Genomic DNA, 23,340 nt, shown 5'->3' on the forward strand with positions numbered 1-23,340 from the left:
GCCTTTTAGCCATGCTGGCATCCTTTTCATCTACCTAGTGCCTCTACTAAGCTCTGATATTCTTTGTGTCCAAGTGCTCATTACTGGAAGATGAATGAAAAATAATAATCTCAAAGATTTTTAAAATTCCTATTCTCCTGGTACAATTTTCCCTTAACAAATCTCTTGGAACCTTAATGCAATGTATTTTTTGCCAATATTTTATTTACATTCACATTGAATTTAAGAATGCTTTTCTTAACTGATTGAACGCTTAGGGTTTCACTAGTGCCCTCTCTTTTCTGTTCAGTTCCACCACATTAAATCTACGTGAGATAAATACTGAATTAGTGTTAAGTTCTAATTGTGGCTTAAAATACTTGCTTTTTCAATGACACAGAGGTGCTTTTTCAATGACAAAGGTTGTTTTGCACCGGCTTAATGAATGCTGATTTCCTGAAAAAGTGACCAAACTGTACATTTTAACAGTGACTACTTTTAAAAATATAACCACCAAAATGGAAATATGTGATATATGTGGAAATGTTGCAAGTGATAGTCTAGTGTGCCAAGAAACAGTACCAGTATGGCTGTAAGAACCTATTGATCCAAAAAATGCAGAAAATCTTTAATGGGAACTGGTCTAGACAGTTGGACTAAGAGGGGAAAAAAATGAGCTGTACTTTAAAAAACTAACTTTATTATATATGTTCTTACAAAAAGTTAAAAAATAGCACTGAGCACCCAGGAGTACTACTTTTTCATTACTTTTGGAACTCTTTGAATACTTAAGGCAGATTTCTCAAGGTAGAAAGGCTTAACATGATCCAAATTCAAAAATCCATTTCTCATATTTCTCAATGTCCACAGCAGAGACTGATTTTGAAACTTTTTTTAAGGCCATTTCAAAATCTTCCATTGTTGTTGGCATGTGCATTTCATCTCTGGAAAGATTTCTGATTTCTTCTGGTGTCAAGCCTTCAATACGCCTTCTCATAGCCATCAGTGAAGCATCTCTGTTGATAAAAAGAAAAAATGTGCCTTTAATGAGAATACAGAAATGCCAAACAATTAACACTAAAAGGCCGCTTTAAACATAGCTAAACCTTAGAATGCTTGCTTGCTTATTTATTATTTCTACTTAAAATCTACCCAAGCCGGAGTGTTTTACAGCATAAAAACAAGACAACAGACTCACAATCCAGATAAAAACTTAGCAATAAACAGATGGCAGATCCAGCCAAAACAACATATCACGTACATGACAAAGGCTTCCAATTATCCTAGCCGAAAGCCTGGGAGAGAAAAAAAAAAGTCCTTAAAAGCTTTCTGAAATGCCATTAAGGTGGGAACCACCCAAATCTCAGAGGGAATATCTCATTTCAGATGGCAGATGCCTTCATAGGTCTTAAAAGTCAAATTAACTGACTTGTGAGTGGTTAACTTTGGCTTTTAGTAATACTATTGGAAATATTTGGATAGCCTGGTATGTAATAATGAGAAGACCCAGCTTTTCATGCAAAATAAGTTCTTTAATGGCAAACATAAAGCATAGCTTCAGCTTTTCAAATGCTGATTTTCGGCAAAAATGTCCTAAATTGTGATTGCATTGCCATAGGACGCTGCAAATGGCCATAAGTGTGGGTCAGTTGCTAAGCTCCCAAAATGTAGTTATGTGTCCTGGGGGGGGGGGAGAGAAGAGACTTTGGAACTGGGTTCTAAGAACCTGGGGGGGGGGGTTCTGTTGTAATTTTGAACGGTTGCTAAGCATCTGGCCATAATTGAAGGACTACCTGTATTTGAATCCAAAGCAAAGAAAATGAACTGTAGGAAGTATGGATGTACCCTCAAAAGTCTTGAACCAAAAGACGTATTTTCCTGGGGACTGCATGGCTGCCAAAGGAATGTAGGAAAAGTTGCTGACTCTCTAAGAAGGCACCAACAGGCTCAATAGGCATACCTGTGACTCCCTCTGCATGAGCTAGTGCTCCAGGTAACATATAGAAAGTTGAAAAAAAAGATGAAATGAAGGTGCCACAATTTGAAAATATAAAGAGAGTTAACGGCATATTTTCAATATACCAATTTGGATTTCTTGACCCCTATTTTGATAAGAGTTGCAAAGTGAAAAAAAGCTGAAATGTAGAAGCGGATATGCACGAATCTATGATAAACCAGATCTTTTTCTCCAGCCCCCGATTTTCTTCAATCATTGGTTGTGCTACTAGCAGTTGTTATTAAGTAGCATCTGAGGGAGCCAAAGATTTCTCACGCCAGAATAAAAATGAGGCAGTAAACGGAACAATTGGAGCGAAAATGGAGAGAAGCAGAAAACAAAGTGAGAAAATAAGTGAAATGGATACGGAGAGGAAATAATGACTGTGCACAGGAAAAGGATGAAATAGAAATGGATAGAATTATGAATATAAAAATAGGCAATGTGGCAATTTTTTTTTTTAAAAAATTGCTAAGCGGGATGTAATTTGTAGAGTGTAGAATGAAGGGTAATAAAGATTAAAGAGCAAACAACTATCCTCAGATGAACAGGAATGGGCAGAAAAATAAAAACAGATGCAAAATGAGCAGAATAACCCAATAAAAAATGAGAAGTGGAACACAAGCCAGCATAGCAATCTTTAGGATCAGCTTTAAAAGATGGCTAGGAACTTACACTGACACAAGGATAGGGTGCTTTTCTCAGAGGATTTTCTTGCCAGGCAGCAAAATTTCTTTACTGATCCTGGCATGTCATTTTACTACTCAGGATTAAGCCAATCTGTCCATGCTAATGAAACTATAATAGCTTAAAGTGGAAAAAGGAATTCTAATCTGGCCTGTCCATACTATCACACTAAATAACAATGTTACGTGATCATGCTGGCTGGGGAATTCTGGGAGTTGAAGTCTGAATATCTTAAAGTCACCAAAGGTGAGAAACATTGGCTTAGTGTAACATGCACATGAACTCTCAGTATGGTTCAATCAATCAAAAACATTTTTTTAAAAAAAATTCCTCTCTCTAAAGTTATTTTTTTTTTACTGCTTTTTAAAGTTCTTTTACAGAACCAGTATTTGTACTGTATGGTATAAGATTAGGACTAGTGCCTTCAAATTAATAAAATAAATAATAAAAGAAGACCTGTGTGGTTTTAACATACCTGCACACATTTGTAATGTCAGCTCCAGAATAACCTTCCATATTCTGTGCAATAGTGACAAGATTAACATCATCAGCAAGTTCCAATTCCTGTAGATTTATTCTGAGTAGCTCCTCTCTGCCTTTGGCTTAGCAAAGAAAAATAACCAAAATGAAACATGGAGAAAAAGCATCCTTTAACCCTTGAATAACATGGTTAAAAACGTTTCAATTATATAATTCCCAATTTTAATTAAAAAGATCAAAATCTTTGAACAGAACCACTCAAATATACTTAGTTTGTTATCCTAGAACAGAGGTCCTCAACCTTTTGGGCACCAGGGACCGGTTAAGTGGAGAGAGGTTTTTCTGTGGACCTGATGGGGGTGTGGTTTTGTGTGCTGCCTGCATCCCATGGATGGGGCTTTTCTTGTTTGTGCGGACCAGTTGCTGGCATGCCGTGGCCCGCCACTAATCCACAGACCCGAGGGTTGGGGACCCCTGTCTTAGAATCTTAACCTGCTACTTAAGACTTTGCATGTAAATGTAAGGGTAAGGACTAAGAGGATACTTTGTCTAAACTCCATCTGGAAATATTCATTCTCAAAATCACTGTTCTTGCTTCCCAGAAATGGCAATTATCAAATATGCACTTGATATTAAAAATTCAGGATGTGCCAACTATATTGGGTTTTTCTGAAATAGAAGAGTTTATACCTGATGGCAAAGGAATATAAATTCTTTTTTCCAGGCGCCGTCGTAATGCTTCATCGATATCCCATGGAAAATTAGTAGCAGCAAGTACCATCACCATTTTGGAAGGATCATCATTTTCAGAAGCACCTCCCACTCCTATTATTAAAAGACAATAAAAAAATTAAAAGGCAATACAAAGTAATATATGCTCAAGTTTGCAAATCAGGAAGTTATGTCACTACACTGAAGCTAAATTTTAATTACCGTATATGCCGGCGTATTAGGCGACCCGGCATATAAGACGACCCCCGTCTTTATAGCCGGGCCGCATTCCTAGAACGTCGTCTTATACGCCAGAAACTACCAGTATTTCCGGCGTATAAGACGACTCGGCGTATAAGACGACCCCTGTCTTTGGCGCCGATTTCAGTGCTCGCGGAAGTCGTCTTATACGCCGGCATTTACGGTACCCACATTCATGGTAACAGGTTTAAACTTTAATTCAAATGCTTTATACTAATGAGAGTATTCAATTGCTTATAGTATGCAATAATATTTGATATACCTCTGAGACATTCTGGTTTGTGGGTTGTTTTTTGCTGGACAGATAAATATATGCCTCTTACACATTTTATTTGTTCATACAATTTCTACAGCTGCCCATCTCAATTCAATTGATTCTTTGTTTCCTAACTTCTGAAAGTGTGATCTTACAACAGAGAGAGAATTTGAAAAATCCATGTACAGATTCTAACACTAGAGTCAATCAAGTTATAGATGTTTTCAAACATTTAAATGGGCGACCAAATTTGTCTGCACAATCTGAAAAGTTCTAATTTAAGTTCTAATTCATTAAGTTCTAATTTAACAAATTAAATTAGAATTGGAGATTTGTAAAATATATATGGCATTTCCAAGAACCAATTTCCTTGCTAAGCCTTTCTTTACAGTTTTGCTTATAAACTCTTCTACTGTACTCATATTTGTCTACTGTTTTATTAATCTGTTCTGATCCAAGAAAAAATATATATTTTTGAATTCTAAATTATGAAAATTAAAGTACACAAAGAGACCATTTATCTATAAATGGAACCAACTAGAATTGGAGTTAAGGTGGCCTTGAGCAGCAGCATCTCAGACTGAAAGTTGAAATCAACTTATCACTGAGCTTCTTGTAATAACAACAAAGCACACATTTGAATGGATTTTAATATCTTAGTGAGCAATGCATAATTACTAATGCTCAACTGCTACTATAATATAATACTGAAGTTCCTACTTTTTTCTTAGCACACTTTCAACTAAGCTTGTTTACCATCCATTTGAACAAGTAATTCTGCCTTCACCCTTCGGCTGGCTTCATGTTCCTCAGAAGTTCCTCGACGGCTACAAATGGAGTCAATTTCATCAATAAATATTGTTGTTGGTGCATAGAACCGAGCCTGGAAATATTAAGATGAAGGAACATTTTACTAAAAATGATTCCAACGAACTGCTAGTGTTCCAAAACAGTATTATCTACAGCAGGGGTGTCAAACTCGCCACGTCACGTGATGTGTTGCGACGTATCATGACTTTTCCCCCATTGGCGGAGCTGGGGTGGGCGTGGTTTCAGCCTGACGCATCCAGTCCGCGGGCCAGCAGTTTGACGCCTCTGATCTACAGCAACATTACCAAGTAAATCTATTCTGAGATGATTTTCAGTAGGAAAGGCTGATCTCTTCTACCCACTGCAGTCCCAACCTATATTACATTCTCCCATTGACACATTTTGACTTCAAAACAACAGTACGATAGGGTGCATGTACCTTATAAAAAACACAATTAGTGTTATGTGTAATTTGGCTTGGAATCTTCTAGGTAACAGACTACACTATTATAATACTATAATAATAATATGAGTGTGTGATGGGTATAAATAAATACACTTATCACAATGCAATACATTAGCACAATGCAAAATAAATTGCCAAAATGTAACTTCTACTGCAGGTAGTCTCAAATTATAATTGAGATCAGACTCTTGGTCATTGAATGAAGTGGTCATTAAGCGAGATCTCATGTGACTGCTTTGTTCAATGACCACAATCCGGCACTCCTGGCTTCGGTCACTAATAATCAGCTAGGTTGTTAGGTGTAAAAGAGCTGCCTGCCACAAAGATTCAGCTTAGTATGGAGTTGAAAACCTCCGGAAGGCAGGTCTTTCAGTCATGTGCCAGGGCGAGAGGGAGTCCTATTGGCAAGCAGCTATAATGTTCTGGGTTTGTTTGGGAAGAGGACCTTGAAAACACACAGGAGTGCAAGCATAGCATCTTATTAAATCAGCTCTTCACTGGGCTGGAAGAGCATAGTATTTTATAACTGATCACACTCAATCTGATTGACATTTTGTGAATAATTTCCCCTTAACAGTCCATTTGTGAGCATAATCACACGAATTTACAATTTCAAATATGCCCTCGTCCATAAACTTTGCCTATTCTGTTTTGTGCTAGCATACTCTTCAAAGGCGAAAACACAACAGGCTGGGTGACTTTGAGCCAACTGCTTTCTGTCAGCCCAACCCACCACACGGGCTTGTTGCTGAGGGTAAAGCAGGGAGAGGCATATTAAAGAGCCAGGATAAAAAATACATTAATAACACTAGTAATAGTATCCTAAAACTTAGCAAAATCAGTAAATCACCATTTCAAATAATAGGCGAACAAGCTTTTCAGATTCTCCTCTGTACTTTGAAGTGAGTGTTGACGATGATATGTTGAAAAAGGTAGTTTTGCATTCAGTAGCTACGGCTTTTGCAAGCAGTGTTTTTCCAGTGCCAGGAGGACCGACCATCAATACACCCTGTTTAGAAATCGAGAACCAGAAATTGAAATGAATGCCCATTTAAAAATATCTAAAATTCAATTGCCAATATAATTTAACAAATATTATATAATTTCATTTAAAATAAGCATTTTAAATAAAAGCAAAGGGAGCTAGGAATTCTACTAACAGTTAAAGGGCATTGTGTCACCAGAAATTGTTTTACTTACATGGCAAATGACAAGTGAAAATTCCTAGCCATAGCGTGATGACTTTGAGCCTTTAGATTATATGAACTTACTTATATAAACAAAATACTTTTTATATGGGCTGTTTAATCATTTTGCTGCAAAACCCTTGCATTACGTATTTGTACAGGTGTCAAGATTCAATAATTGGAATGCAGTCTGGCTTACGTTATTTGCATTGTTTCCAGCTAGTGCTTGCACAATCATTAACAGGACTGAATATCCTTCATTTTTTTCACCCCAGCTTAACACTGAATACAACTCTATGAAAACCATTTTGATGTTTCAACAATAATTGAGGTGACTTTACCTTCCAAGGCCTTCTGATTCCTTTAAAAAATTCTGGCATCCACATGGGTAAAACTACTGCCTCCTTCAGTAATTTTTTAGCATCCACTAAATCAGCTATATCATCCCTGATGAAAAAGAAATGAGCAGATTATGACTTGCCACAAGCACTGCATCTCTATTAACTTTCACCGTAATCTTGGCTGAATACATGATTTTTTCAGAGTAGAATATTACTATTTTCTATATAAATTCACTCCACAGGAAAGAGTCAACATTCAATTTGTTTACATTTACCCCCCCCTCTCATTTTGATCTGACAGCAATACTTATGCACGGAATAAATCCAAATTGCTTGTTGTGCTTGTAGTATTTTGCCAAATAAGAAGTGGAAAGCAGACTCTTGCATTCTTATAAAAATGCAACATAAAATGACATTGACTATACAAACAATAGATCCTTCTCCATAACAGCACAATCTTAGTTCATAAAGGGATTATTTCTTTTTGAAATAATCCCTCTAGAACTGGTGTAGGGAAGACATTAAAGCATGCTAAGGTTATTGTAGTTTTTGCAGACCTATCCTGTTCCACATTGAAACAGATTTATAAAACTCAAGCATAATTCATAATCTGTTTCCAGAAAATAAGTGTAAAGTGAATGTCAGTTCTTGTTACATAACTATGATGACCAGTTTCCAATAAAATGTTAGCATTCTTGGCCAAGGTATATGAAATAAAAAGGTCACATAAACTATTGCTTACAAAGTATCCTAAACAGCAGCCATCTCTACTTTTCCATTTGCTGTTTAGGATACTTTGTAACTTGAAATACATGTTGCCTCTAGAGAAAATTAAATCTGGCTATGATTGATTGAGGTAGTAATTTATAAAAATGATGAAGCAGACTTGCTTACTGAGACATCTTACTCACTGGGATTTTACAAATTTCTGAATTAAGTGCTAAACTGAATTAAGAAAAAGCTTAATTGGCAGACAATAGAGTTTATAAGCAGTTTATCCTGAAACCAAAGACAGCAACATGATGACAAAGCTACAGCTACAGCTTAAAAGGAACATAGAGCAGCATTACAAATGTATTCATAATAATCTACTGTTGAGAAAAAAAATCATTAATCAGTCTGCCTTCCTACACTTAGCAGAGTTATTTTTTGCTGAAAGAGGGAAAGTTCATTGTTAGAATTGGATGATGTCTTTCCAGATTTAATTTTCTCTAAAGGCAACATTATGTATTTCAAGTTACAACTGAAATTTCAATTGTAAGCTGCCCAAAATCATTGACTGAGATGGGTAGCTTTAGAAATTGAATGAATGAATTTAAAAATCCATCATGCTTAGACACAGATCTCACAACTTAAAAAGATAGAGATGGTTTATACTTACCATCGAACATTAGGATTTTGGGAAATGATATCTCTTTCTAGAGCATCTACTAAATCTTTATCATATCCAGTGCCATCAAATTTCTTTGGCTCAGGTTCTGAAATATCAGTTGAGGACTTATTCTGCATTACATAAAAATGCTTATCAAACATTATATGAATATTGCTCATAATTATTCCAGTAACTTGTTTAACATAAGTTACATAACAATAAAATGATAAACTTTCAAACAAATACATAACTGTACAAAATGTACAATTAAAACCTCTGGTATTAACTACCTTTTATACAATTGCTTTTGAAACATTTGCTAAAATGTTTTTGATAAGCAAATATTACTAAAGTACATGAACTTTGCAAAGTAAACACTGTCAGCCTTTCTCCCACCATGGGAAAGCAATACAAGTTTCCCAACAAGTCTTTAGGAATCAGAAACAGGCAAAATACTTTTTCAGGCATCTGAAAATAAGGATAGGCAGCTTTGCATTTCCTCCAAGCTCCCTGCATGAAAGGCAACATTGTTCCACTGTAACTATGTCACTGTTGTGATTCAATCACAGGTCTTGGGTCAGTGGTAATGTGATCTGCTGTTGGAGAATCACTTTCTGGCCATGGTATCTTTCTGGAGCTGCTTTGGGGTTAGGAGTGTCTCTGTTTTCTAGTGGTTCTCTCCTTTCTCCATGGCTAGTTCCAGTTGAAGTCAATAATTGGGGAGAAGCCTAGCCCCAAATTTCTCTTATGTATGGTGTCTGATGGCTCATATCTCTAACTTTTTAAAAATCTATCTGAAGCCACTAGGTGAAGTAAGTAGATGGCATGAGGAGCAGTATCATTGCCATGCAATGATACTCCATTATACATCTCCATTTCACATCAGGCTGTTGTGCTGTTCAAGTGCTTGCCCAGTGACTTGAGGACACAAAGGCCTGGAGGGGAAGAAACTGGCTGGGAGTCAATCCCAGCAAGATGGAGTGGCTTTGGGTTTTTGCCCCTATCCCAAGTTGCCCTTTTTGACTCTTGACAGGATAGGAGTCCCTTGGAGAGAATTGATGTGCAATTTGGGGATGTTGCTGAACTACAGCTCCTGCCCAAGTAGCAGGTGTCAATCATTGCTAGAAGGCCCTTTGTGAAGTGCAATTCTCTTCTGTACTGGACTGCAAAAAGTTGCTCATAGTTACTCCTGTTTTAGTTACTTTTCCACTGGATTACTCAATGTATTCTACAACTGGTCCAGAATGCAGCAGTATGCACAGTCTTGTGCACTCCGTGATTTGCCCACGTTACATTGCTACGTGAGCTACACTTCCTCCAATTTCTTTCTGGGTACAATTCAAAATGCTGGTTATCATTTTTAAAACCCTGAATGGTAAAATTATTTGTAGGACTGTCTCTTACTGATGGTATCTGCTTGTCCCACTGGGTTTAATAGGGTGAGCATGTTCCAGAACCCCCTCTTAAACTGTTGTTACATGGTGGGTCCTAAGAGGTATGTCTTCTCCATATCACCCCCAACAATTTAAAATAGTTTCCTTATCCCTACTCTTGACTTCTGAAGAACTGCTACCCTCTTGGCTTCCTGGAAGGCCATATAGATCTAGTTCTTTCCCCAGGCATTGATTAGGATGGCAATGACCTAGCAAATGTAGAATTTGCATAGTGATGTCATGAGATGGAGGAAATGCAACTTTTCTTTCTATACTGTAGTGTAAGACTTGTTTTATCTCTATGGTTTAGTGTTAACTGCCCAGGTACCTAGGTGAGATGGATGGTGTAGAAATGAGATGGCTAGACAATAAATGTTTTACTGTTGTGAGATGCCAAGGATTATTGTATATATGATGGGTAATGATATAAATCTCTTAAGTAAAATAAGTAAGATGCACCCTATTCTGAGTAAGCAGAACATTGTACTATTATTTGTGGTTTCTCTTTTAAAACATCTTCATGAAACTTTTACACAAGTTCTCTCTAGTAGATTAAATAAAAGACCAAAAAGAGACTCAAATGGTAAGAAGGATGTGTTATAAGATTTGGAGGTGTGGGTTTCACATTCATGAAACTTACTTTTTCCTCTTTTCCTTTATTTAATGGATCTTTCTTTTCCCGGCCACGAACAACTTTGCCTTTATCATTAGTATTTCGGGAAGAAGGCCGATGAAGGACTCTAGCAGCTGCTCCGGCTCGGTTATTTTGGTTTCTGCAATCACTGCACTGAGCTGACTGACGTTTCCTAGGCCCTGGTGAAGATCTGAATGAATACAAAATGGGGAAAACTGTAAATATGGTAAGATATTCTTATCCAAGGATATTTGAATGTATTAAAGATTACAACTCCCTTCAATCTCCCAGAATCTGTGTTTTGTATGAATGTGTTATACTTGCATACACTTCTTTCTGCACATACTAAGTGCTTCTAATAAACAGATTCAATCACTTATTCATATTAATGGGAGCAGGAGAGCATTAAATGCTTCTGTAGTTACGAGTTAGAGGCTCAAAAACAATATTTAACATACTTTAACATTTAATATTTGAACACCCTAATCTGCTTTTCCCCTCATGGTGTCTCTTACCTACGTTCAGCAGGTACAGGCAATGACCAGACTTCTCCATCATGAGCTGGTAATTCCTGATGTGCCGCTTTTAAAGGAGTGCTGTCTAATTTAAAACTTTCTAGTGTCTTCATGATATCCTTCACATGCTTAGCTTCTATACTTATCTCCTGCCTAACCTGATTAAAAACATGAAATACAAAGAAGCATAATGTTAGCTTGTAGAAACTTGTCAACTTCAAGTACCTAATGAAATGTTTGTGGCTCAGATACATGTACAAGTTGTTGACTCTGTAAGACATTACAGAAAATTGGTAAGGGCCTATTACAAGCCTTGCAAGAAGCCTTTAATGGGTTTTAGAAAAAAAAAGTAAGATGTATGAATGCTTTTAAAAGCAACATAATTTGAAGTGGCACAGTCTAAGAAATGATCACACATGTACACGGCACATTTCCAAATTGAGTACACCAGCTCAAGATAGCAGCTAGCTTTAGATTAACCAACTTAACATTTTTAATCAAACAGGATTCAGAAGGGGGCGGTGTTTTTGAAGCCAGTTTTATTTTACTTTTTTAATGGAGTTCTCTCCAACCACAAATAGCAACTTTTGTTAATTATTATTTTTGTACTCACCCTTGTAATTCACTAGTGTTTAGCAACAGGCGTGTTTATTCAGTTTAGCCCAACTTTTAAGTGAGCTCTAATTGAAATGATAATCCTATTTAATAAATGAAAATAAAGGAACAAAACCAGAAAATGAAAACTCACTTGTTGCCATTTCTGCTGAAGATACGTATCTTTGACAGAAGAGAGATATTTGCTCATTTGGTCAAGTACTCCCTGATAGTAAACCATTGCAGAATCATAATTCCCAAGCAGTGCATATTCACGTGCTAGCTTCACATTCTCACTTATCATCACAAGACTCATGGTCAACATAAAGCTAGAAGAAAAAAACATGAAGACATTATTCTGTAAATTCATGATAAAAAGACATTAGGTCATAAAATTCAAAAGAAGTGGTCTCTATCACTTTAAAAAATAGTGGAAGGGGTAAATCGGCTTATTGTTAAGCCATTTTGAGAGAGACTCTATTGAAAAACAATCAGTTTCAATACTTTAGAATAGTTTCATTCTGCCACAAAGTCATATCTCCAAAGACAAGACATTCCAAGGTAACCAAGTCATTTGGAATAGTTAAGGAAAAGGAAAATTCATTAAAATTGAGCACAACTATTGGAGTTTACTTGGCCTATATCCATATAGTCTCCTGGGCAGCAATATAGAATGATTGCCATTGCTTTCTTCCAGGCTATTTTCTGACTTTCAAGTCTAACAAATAGCATAACAATTTTATACATATGCTTACCAGCCTTGACCCCACTTGGGATCAAACTCAATATATGTTTCTAAAAATGCATCTAACCACAGACTTTTTTGGGGGGTAATAAAAATGATGGCCTGAATCCAAAGTATGTTCATTTACCCCGAAAAAGAAAATAGATAATACAGACATCCTGTAGGACAAGGAGTCAGAGTGATAGGCAATATTTTAGTAAAATGGTGCTCTCTGATGTGATTCAATAGATAATTCATCAATGGTTAAAAACTCCTAGCAAATATTTTGAATGTGCAGTCTGTTTTTTCAAATGTCAATATGCTCACCAAAAGGCTGGGGAACCCTTGTCTGTTATATTATTTTGAGATACCCAATTGTATACAGAATATCTCATCCCTTGCTGATTTCTGTTAAGTAAACATTGTCCTAAATGACTTCAGAGCTTTTGCGTATTATTTAAAGAAAATCAAATTTCAGACTTTGCTGCGAGTGCTAGTTCAGCTTTCGTGCACTCTCCTACATCAGATTCAAGAAGTCACATCTTAACTGTGGTACATCAATATTGTTAAGAACATTACTTGGCAAGACTCCCAATAAGTACAGATCTACTGCACACAAAGCTTTATTATAACAACATAAAAACCCCATCTGTTTAGATAAATAAAAATCACTTTTAGCTAGATAAAATTAAACCAACTATCACCCAAACACATGAGAACAGAATGAAAATCTATAGACAGTGTTGGGTCAGCAACTATTGGGATGATTAAGTGTCATGGTGGTAAAGTGCGATGTAACATGACCGTTGCTGACTTACAATGGCAGTTCCAGCAATTTCAAATTGCAGTCAGGTGAATCCCATGCGGCTGTTAGGCAGGAAGTCATGTGACATCACCTGCCAGCTTCCTCACTGACATTGCTTATTAGCATCTGGCAGTGAAGGTGATAAATGGTGATCATGTGACCACAGAGATGCTGTAACTCTCATAACTGTGAGCTCTCTGCCAAATGCCCAAACTGTGATCAGGTAACCACAGGGACACTAGGATGGCCACAACTTTGAGGACTGGCCATAATCTACTTGTTAAATGCCATTGTAATTTTGAACAGTTGATGAATAAATGCTGGTAAACCAAGGACTACCGGTATGTAGTAAGAATTTCATCTCTAAGTAACTGGGGCTAAGAAGAATAGCTATACAATGAAAAAATCTATAAAATACGCTTAACATACTGTTAAAATAAATCATTAACTTTTCTAATTGTTTGGAAATGTAATAATGATAAAGAGATGAGCAACGCTGAAGGTATCATTTTTTTTTACACTTTACTTGATCCCAAACAAAAGAAAGTTTAAAGCCACATAGTGAAAAAAAACACGGGCATGTATCTCAAAAGGACACTATTACGTTTTGTTGAAAATAAACCTTAATATATTCATATTTATTTCTTTAAATCAGGATCATCAATGTTCAGACAGCTACATTGTGGTCAAGTGAGATTAGCAACACTATTTGTGATTCTTTCAAGGAGGTTATGTTGCAAGAAATAGCAACAAAAATGGCTCCTGAAAGTTCTTACTACAGAAGTAGATACTGCATTTTATTCTATCCACATTTTGGGATCTGAGACCATGCTGGCTGAAGCTGACTTGAGCACAAAACCTTGGATAAACATCCCATAATCTTTGCCCACATTATTCATTCTTTTTATCATTATTGTTGAAGTTCAGGAAACCCCGAGATGTTCTCAACTGGTAATTGAGAACACAAAAACAAAGCCTCTTAAATTTGGGAATAAACTACTGCTTAGTAGAAAAGCTGACACAAAATGTAGATATAGCCTTGACAAAGCTGCACTCTTATTGAAAATTAGGCTCAAGATCTAAGAGTACTTTGCTTCTGATGCTGATGCAACAATTATGCACAGGGATGTTTTTGTTCAGCTTAGATTTTTGGAGATTTAATCATCATCACATACACCTTACTCATTCCAGGACCATTAGTACTCTAATAAAATGAGCAGTACCTAAACCTTTAGTAGGTGAACACTGTAAAACCAAGTTTTTAAATTAGAGGATACAGTATATATTATTAAGACAAGGATACACCTGAGCTCAATCTCTCCCAGATAATCCAATTTATCACTGAGATCTACTAACAGATCCTGCCTGATACACTGCTGACTAAATATGGCCTTCTCAGACAAAAGTGCCTAGATTTTGGAATTTCCTGCATCAATAACCTGCCTTTCCCACTCATCCAGCATCTAAAAGCTTCATTTTGTTCTGTAGACCTTTTAGACCACAATCTAAACAGACAGTATCTAATAGTGATTAAGCTGCTAACACTGGGAAGATCCTGCTTCAATTCCCCCCCCCCAAAAAAACAAGCTCATCAGAGACTTGGTCCAGTCATTCACTTTTCCAATCCCAATCTATCCCAGAGTTGTTGATGTGGGGGGAAAGGATGTAATGAGGGAGTGCTCTGTGCATCAACTTGAGCTCCTTAAAAAAATGCAGGATATAAATCTAACAAGTAAATACGCCTTCATCTCCTTTACAAATGAGTTTATGTTCGTGCTACATTCTGAATCTATAAAATCTATATTTTATATTTTAAAAATGGCATATTACTAATATTCATCGTAAGCACACTAGGTAGCTTAAATATTTCTTAAACTGAACAAAACACAACATAGAAACCCCTAAATGTATTACATACGATTAGGCCACACTTCGTACACCCATCCAATTGGGAGTCAAGAGCAGGAGCTTTTGGACTTCAGGGAAGAAGCACAGAGACAAGCAGATAAACGACGCCCAAGAGCAAACTGAACCAACGCAAGGAAAGTTTCCGAATTCAAGGAGGCAAAAAAAAAAAAAAAAAAAAAGGCCGCGCGCCTCCCGGGACGTCTCCGAAGGGGCTCCGAGGAGGAGCGGCAGAAGTTTCCTAGCCCTCGGCCGAGCGAACGCGGCGTCCAGCTCCCCGACAGACCGCGGAAGCTCAGCCCCAGGTCCTCCTCCTCCTCCTCTCGGCAGCGGGGCCACCGCCACCCGGCCCTGCCTGCACTCGCCCCCCCCCCTCCGTCCCTCCTGCTCCCGGGCCCCGCGGCTAGCCGGGCCCAGACAGGCAGCGGGTCTCCGCTCCCTCCGGGCCCGCCTGGCGGATAGCTGTTTGGGGGAGCGGGCGCCAGCCACGCCGAGTTTGCTCACCCTTCCTCGGCGCGGGCTCCTCCGGCCTTCAGCCGGATAGGCGACCCCTCCGAGCCACTCCGGAGCTGGCGCCGCCTCCCTCCGCCACCGGGGGAGGGAGCAAGGGGAGGTCCGTGCTGGGACGGCTGCTGTGGCGGGTAGCGCGGAAGGGGCGACGGGGGAAGGCGGGATGGCTGGCGGGGGGTGTCTTCCAGGCCCCGCCGCCTCTCCCGATCTGGCTTGGAACCGCTCCGGTTTCCCAGCCGCTCCCGTCCCTCCTCCTCCGCTCACTGTGCGTCTCAGGCTGGCAAATCCAAATCAAAATAGGGCCACACAATATGGCGGCGCCTCTAGTTAGCAAGCCTCGCGAGAACTGGCCCCGAAGGCTAACGGGAGAGCGGAGGAGGAGGAGCTCCCGCGTTGCCTCGGTGACGGGTTGTTGCCGTCTCTTTGCCCGGCGTGAGCGCATCTGCGGCTGTCAGGTACGGCGGTGGCGGTGCTCTTCGCAAGTTGCCCCTTGGAGAGAACCAGCGTGCCCGGCTCAGCGCCCCCGGGAAGCGAAAAATGGCAAGAGATGGGAGGTGTCTCTCGCGCTTCCTTGCTGAACTTTTCGCCCACTCCTCCTCTAATAACCTCTGGCCTGCTCTGCGGATCATTATTCAAACCGGAGGCGGATAGACCACGGAAGCCGAGTATACACGTTTAGTGTGCCTGCCCACTAACCATAGAACTGAGATGCAGACGTGCAAAACCAGATCGCCGTGATAGGGAAGGGGAAGAGGTAACATACAGCGTATCTTTGGTAAAACCAAATGAACTCTGAGGAAAGTATACGGACCAAATTTTATATCCAACTAATTTGCAGTGAGATTTATCCGTTTTTGGATTTGTGGAAAGTATTTTATTTTAACAATAATAATCATGGGAAATTCTTTAATCCAAATTAACTTTTTCTCACTGTCTCAGCTATCCCTTTACCATTAACACAAGACCATGATTCACTGAGACTGAAAACTATGGAACATACATTGTAACAATCAATAGCTAAATTGCACCTCTGCTAAGCTACGGTATCAATTGATTTAATAGCACAACCAAAGTACCAAAACCAAGTACCTAGGTTCTCTTGATCGAGCAGGGGGCTGGACTAGAAAACCTCCAAGGTCCCTTCCATATTTTATTCTATCCCATCCCATCCTGCAAGATTAATTAATCAATCTGTGCAGACTTTCTCACACTCACAAATAGGCTGCCCAGATATCATCTAGGGAAAGGGAACAGACATCAGAAAGGACAATTAAGATTGGCCTTAATTGAGAATCATTGCTAGAATCACCATGTATACACACACCAAGCCCACACCAAGGACCAGTCCCCCTATAAAACAAAGTCTTTGTACTCCATTTTCTCTGTAGCCTATCCCAAGAGCAAACCTTTTTGCTTCTGGAAATAAATGAATCAACTCCTTTCCTGGCAGCATGTTTTGTTCTTATTTGCTCAAGATATCCTGACTTGGAAAAGAGACCCAGAAAATTCTTTTGATATAAATTCTTATACAGGAAGAATAAGGTGTTACATTTTAAGAGTTTATTAATGCAGCAAAGCAGTATTTAATTAAAGAGGGCCAGAGGAAGTTATATTCAAATTCTGTTGAGTAATTTGGGTATTTTTACCCATGTATTTTTCCATAATCATTAATTTTACATTGACTCTGTGTATTTCAATATTGCTGGGAATTAACCAGAATTGCTGGGAGTTGGGCAGTATATAATTATTTTACCCAACCTCATTTGCTGACTACATACAACAGAATTAATCATAAATCACAGGGGCACAGCTTACAGAAAAATGTAGGCTAAATGTGACTGTCTATATTGTGATTGTCATTCAGTCATGAGCTATGTTGAAAATAGATAACTCATAGCTATCTCAAACTTTTTTTAAATTATTTTTTTACTTACCTATTAATTAAATTTATCCGGCTTTGCACACAAGACCAAGATAAAATTACCATATTGTTTGGCTTTATATAACATACTGAGGGATAATCTGCCACATTTCACTTGTGATATGTTGCCGATTCCATGGGATAAAACTAGTGAAATTCCAAATGGCCATTAGAGTACACCGATTCTTCAAAATATTCAGATGTACATACCTGCTTTCCAGGTTTACTTTATTTTTAAAATTTACAAAGAACAGTTAAAAAATGAGAAGCAATACAAATATGAAGAAGAAACATTAAAACAGAAAATCTGTATCTATGGCAAAATAGTAATCTAATGACCATTCCATTTTATACAAGACTGCAGTAAGAAAATAAAAACAGACATATGTAGTTGAGTGCGAGAGACAAGGTCTAATTATTGTTATCAAAGCAATACCTGCTTTACCTTCTATTTCTGTTTGCTTTATGAAAACAGTGGCTGTGTCCACAGACCAAAGCTTCTCCATTTTTAGTCTCAGTTCTGAGGAGAAAATAGTTGTAACCTAAATCAGAAATACCTCAGCTAAATCTGCACTTATGAAGTACTGGAACCAACTTAGAACACTGAAGAGCTTATGATGATGAATTAATAATGGCACTATCAATTGTCTGTAACTTGTCTATATAATATTTGTTAAATAAAACAAAGCCTCAAAGTTGAACCACATTTGATCTTCTCTATGCAACATTAAGAATATTAATGTAAGAGGAAGGGATGATTGGTACCATTTCAGTTGATTAGCCAACAGCTGGTAGATTCATGGGTGATAATTGGGAGAGTCACCTAGATTCCCCCCCCCCGCTTTCTTTTCTTGCACTGAACTTAAGAACTTTCTTAAGAACATGTTATTCACTGCAGATACATGGAGTGTCTGAACTACATAACAGTTACTTGAATCTATTAAATTTATAACAATCTGTTACTGTGAAAATATTAGCTAAAACAACTTCAGGATCAAAACAAGAAATTGAGACCCATATGATATATAAAAATACCAGTCATCCTATTATGCCCAATCATGGCTGGCAGTAATAAAGAATGAGAAGACTGCAAAATAAATAAATGACTTTCAGAGGGAGTGCTACCCTTCCTCTTAGTGAAAAGTGTCAGTCTAATTTATTTGTAGAATCTGAGCGGTTAAAAGAAACAGTTACTTTTGAGATTGTAAACTGACTAGAAGCAAGATACAATAAGAAGTCATGAAGCGGTATAAAGAAAATAAAGTTAGGCTCAAAATTCTTATGTTGCTGAGTTCAATTACAGTAGTTGAAAAGTAATTTAAGCAGCAATCATGACATTTTACATGTATGGTGAAGACGGGGGCAGACTCCTGTCAAGTCTGCTCAGATTTAAAATTATTGTTTAATTTGTACTTATGTGCAGATCACACGTGTATGATCTAAAGAGATTATAAAAAACATTTCTATTAACACCAGAAATCTGTCTTTATCCAGAGTTTAGTTATATCCAAATTTAGTCAATTTTCAGGAAAAATAGATGAGAATTCCTCATGATTGCAGATGAAAGAGTCAATACTGTTGAAATTAATAAGAATTTTGTATTCCCTATTATTACAGAAGATCAAACACTCATATTTTTTAACATTATAAATTAGATCAAATTAAGTCACTGAATTTAAATTTTATTAACCTAACATATGATACACTAAAGAAAACTGATTTCAAAACATAAATATATCTGTACAACACTCCAGAAATTTAATCTACTATCAGATATTACAAGCAGAAATTTGCAAAGTTGATGCATGTATACAGTATGCCAAGACACTATTTTTCTAAAAATAAAATTTTTGTTTTATCAGCAGAGTATTTATAGTATAAAAAGCATATATAAAAATGCAATATAAAAATTTTGAACAGCACCTTTCAGAGGAAGGCACTCCATTCACTATTAGATTCAAATATTACGTTACAACAAATGTTTCATTTCAAAAAACATGTATTGCAGAGAGAATTTAATGGTACTTTGGGATAACAGCCACATCTATTATTCCAGTTACATTGCGTTATCTAGATGTATCAACAATGTCCCATGAACATATTTTCCATCACAGCTTTGCACACTGAAATGCAGACTTGCTTTTAAGTTTCAAATTAACTTCAATCATATCTTCTATTGCTTCTGCTACAAATATGGTAGAAAAGCTCCAGGAAAAGGGCCTGCCCTAGGATGGAATGTAAGAGAACAGTATCCCAATAGCAGATTAGATTTATCTGGTTTTAACCAGGAATATATTATATTTCATTGAAAGACAAATATAATAATAATAATTTGCCAGTTTAACTGGAAATCCTAAATATTAAACCAACGTAAATCCTCTTTAAACTATGAGTTATTTTACAAAGCAAACAAATCTCAAAAATTATAACTGTACACTGCATTGTCTGCACTCTGGCTCCATACATAGAACCTATTGTTTTGGTGGGTAGCTTGGAGCAGGATAATGTGATTGTCTGCAGAATGGTGTGTGACTAGGAGGGCTGACTCTACAAATTGAGAAAAGTGTTTACTATACTCATTCGTGTAAGAAGTACAAGGCTGAAATATAGATCAGACCTGAAATAGGAGATATGTTGGAAAACATTTTTTGAAGACAGGCATTTTTCATTTGTCTAAGGTCTACTGATGTATTCATCTGCTCAAAAGAGAATCAAAGGTAAGTAATAGACATTGCTGCAAAGGGGCAAGTTGTACTTCTATTACTGAAACTAGTGTTTGGCCTGAAAAACAGGCCAGATAAAATGTTACTGAGTAGTTACTTGTAAGCCACTCTTCTTTTAAATGAAATACCCAGCATAAATATAATAAACAATAAATAACTGGTTGGAAAAAGAGAACTATTTTTTAAACTTTTTTCTTAAAAAAAGACCACTAGCTACATATTTTAATGTATGACATTGGGAAGCACAAAATGTGGTGCTTGGAAATTCTTCAAATACAGGAATACAGTACTAGCACAGGGAGCTTGAAATATTTACACAGTGCTATGCTATATATTTATAGATAAAAAGCAGAATATTTTGTATTGCCAGTAGTAGGAGAAAAAAGCTGCAATAGCAAAAGATACAGATGTTGCAACTTTTTTCTTTAATTTTGGGGTGTTGATTCAGCATAGAACAATGATGTAAATTATATTTAATCCCTATTAAATATAGGCTGGATTTATTCCAACCTAGTAATTTGGGAATACTAGACCGTGTAAAATAAAAAGTTATTAAAACAGATTTTGCAGTTAAATATCATGGGGGTTCAAACATTTTTAATTTTTGTCAAAATTTGTAGGATGAGAATCACAGAAAATTAAAATCAAACATTTAACATTAATTTTGTCTTAAACCGTTACTACTTCATTTCTATTAGTTATTGAAAGCAGCAGACATTGCATAACAATCTGTATGCAAAACTGAAAATTATAATCCAATATAAAGTTTGTTTATTGTAAGAATAGTTTGAAGTGCAATTTTTTTATATTTAATGAAAAGATACTATTTTCAATGAACTTAAGTCATTTCATGAATTTTAGATTACAGCCTTATTCTACAGCCAGAACTCATAACTAATAACTTTATACTTCTTTGCTTTATATATACTGTATTTAATAATATGGCTAACTAGACAAAGTATGAGTTTACTAAGAATTAGCTAATGCAAGACAGGCAATGACTGCAAACATCTGGAAGAAAGTAATGGTTGTGGTTGATATAAAAATAGGCATCTCATTTCCTAAAAGAAATCACTATTTTTTGTTTACAAAAAGTTAAATTTATAATTTATTTTTCCTAATATTACTATTTTCTATATTAATCACTAAAAATGGTGGAATAAATTAATGATGAAAAAGGGCTAGTTATGAGAAAAAAATTACATGGGAAAAATGGAATAATTAACATTCCCCAATCCAAGTAGCTAGAGTCAGCTTTCTAACAGTATCTCAATTTTTTTTCATATAATAGAATTGAGAAATTCAGAAACAAGGTTTATCTTCTCTATTAAATGTAAACTAGGTCACGATTTTGAACCTCTCTACTGGTCCTCTCATCATCTTCATCAGACTGTGATTCTAATCTACAAGAATTAGTGTATTCATATTCAATAGGCTTTGGATAGCTATATGGATACCCATTGTCATCAAAAAACCTTCGAAATGTGAATTCATAAAAAGCATGCTCAGGATGTTTGCCATTTTTATACCACCCATTAAGCGTGTCATTTACATTCCCTTCTTTATCTTCACTCCATAATTTATCTGGATCAATTGGATCAAAATTTGATGTATCGGTGGGATGGGTAATTTTAGGAATATAAAAAGCAGGTTGCTGCCGTAGATCACTTGAAAAATCAATAGATTTAAAAAATGGGTGTGCTTTTATTTCATCTGCACCATTCTTGCCTAAGCGATCATCTGGTCCTCGACAGAGCTTAATAATAAGATCTGATGCCTCTGGAGTTAGTTTTGCTTGCAGTGGGATGTGTAGTGATGTTTTCCAATTGATAACCTTTATTTTTTAAAAAAAGTACAGATAACATAGCATTAAAAATATAAATTTCACATTAAACACACACTTGTACACCAAAATCATTCTTTCTTCAGGAACTAACACATTCAAAAAGCCCAAAAGCAAATATTTCTGAACCACTACTGCCATGTACAAGAGCCTAAAAACTTGCATCATAGCAAAGACTTATGCAGGGGCAGTTTGCATAGGAAATCAAAAAATCAAGATGGTAGCCCTGCCCCTTTTTTGTGTTGTGTATGTGATGCATGTAAAAAGTGGGTGGGCCATTGATTGCATAGTTGCCATCTTGGCTTTTTTGAATCCTCCTACAGATGAACCTGGATTATGCCTAGTGGGAGGCAAAACTAAAGTTTAGCATTTTGCCCTTAATAGAATTCTTCCTCTTTGTTCTATGTGTAAATATTTTCATAGAAGAAAAGGATTATTTTGTCACCTTTGAGGATCTGCTTTGTTTCATAATTAAATGTAAAATACATTTTTTTCCAATCTTAGTGAACTCTGTATAAAAGAATTTCATTATTCATTATTACTACACATCAAATATTTTTGTTCTATCTTCAGTGTGTTTTAAATTTCTAATTCGAGTTTCACTGAAAGACTGGAGCAAAATGACTTCTGGAGAAGAAATTGCAAACTGAAGAATGGAGCCAACATCTGTAGCCGAATGAAGAACAAGCAAGTAAACCAGCTCCAATTCCTCCCCAGACAAAGAGAGGGCTTGAAATTGCCCACAAGTGCGCCAGACAGTTGTTCCTCACGAGGAGTCCAGAAAACAGCAGTCTGTGTGAGACAAAGGAATAGCTGTCTTGCTTAAACCATGATTGGTGGTCAGGAACACTAGATTTACATTTCTTATCGGTTTCTGAAATTACTTGTTAACTGCTATAATAGCTTGTAAATTGTGATTGTTGTCTATTAGGAAACTTTGGATCAACAAGTCTGAAAACACCAGGTGAGTTTAATTCAATTCTCAGAGAAAGATATAAATCTTAAAGCAAAAATGTAATTAGAACTTTTGATTTTGAAAATTATAAAGAGATTAAGAAATCTCAAATCTCCAAATGGATTTGAAATAAGATTTTGGAATAAATTATAGGAGCCTTTTCTGTGGGAAAGTGCCTTTGCTGGAATTCTTTTTTTAAAAAAAACCATGGTAGAATGGTACTTTGAAGGTT

General features: G+C 36.8%; 2 protein-coding genes across 4 annotated transcripts in view; both read right to left on the minus strand.

The window, feature by feature from the left end:
• Positions 1-657: 657 nt before the first annotated feature.
• On the minus strand, positions 658-15,977 carry KATNA1 (katanin catalytic subunit A1). 2 transcript variants are annotated; one of them, XM_039346891.1, is made up of 11 exons: positions 15,661-15,977; positions 11,877-12,051; positions 11,129-11,286; positions 10,620-10,803; positions 8,556-8,677; positions 7,175-7,280; positions 6,497-6,655; positions 5,127-5,253; positions 3,833-3,967; positions 3,138-3,264; positions 658-995 (listed from the first exon to the last, which is right to left on the minus strand). In XM_039346891.1, the coding sequence occupies exons 2-11, from the start codon at positions 12,045-12,047 to the stop codon at positions 797-799; spliced, it is 1,488 nt and encodes a 495-aa protein (XP_039202825.1). In that variant the 5' UTR covers positions 12,048-12,051; positions 15,661-15,977; the 3' UTR covers positions 658-796. The 2 variants fall into 2 exon arrangements, with proteins under 2 accessions (XP_039202825.1, XP_039202827.1); XM_039346893.1 differs by lacking the exon at positions 15,661-15,977 and adding an exon at positions 15,170-15,299.
• Positions 15,978-17,782: 1,805 nt separating this feature from the next.
• LATS1 (large tumor suppressor kinase 1) overlaps positions 17,783-23,340 on the minus strand; it is a 29,602-nt gene continuing 24,044 nt past the window's right edge. For both annotated transcript variants that reach the window (XM_039346890.1, XM_039346889.1), the window contains exon 8: positions 17,783-22,144. In XM_039346890.1, the coding sequence (XP_039202824.1) occupies positions 21,638-22,144 (507 nt within the window). In that variant the 3' untranslated portion in view covers positions 17,783-21,637. The remainder of the gene's footprint in view (positions 22,145-23,340) is intronic.

The sequence above is a fragment of the Crotalus tigris genome, unplaced genomic scaffold (assembly GCF_016545835.1).
Source record: "Crotalus tigris isolate CLP2741 ecotype Arizona unplaced genomic scaffold, ASM1654583v1 scf7180000018030.5226217, whole genome shotgun sequence".
In the NCBI taxonomy this organism is placed as follows: Eukaryota; Metazoa; Chordata; class Lepidosauria; order Squamata; family Viperidae; genus Crotalus; species Crotalus tigris.

Coding starts and splice junctions, on each gene's coding strand:
- KATNA1 (XM_039346891.1), bottom strand. CDS start 12,047: ATGTTGACCATGAGTCTTGTGATGATAAGTGAGAATGTGAAGCTAGCA. Junction 3,968..5,126: donor ATTACTTGTTCAAATGGATG/GTAAACAAGCTT, acceptor TTTTAATAATAG/GAGTGGGAGGTGCTTCTGAA. Junction 3,265..3,832: donor TTATATTCCTTTGCCATCAG/GTATAAACTCTT, acceptor TTCTTTGCTAAG/CCAAAGGCAGAGAGGAGCTA.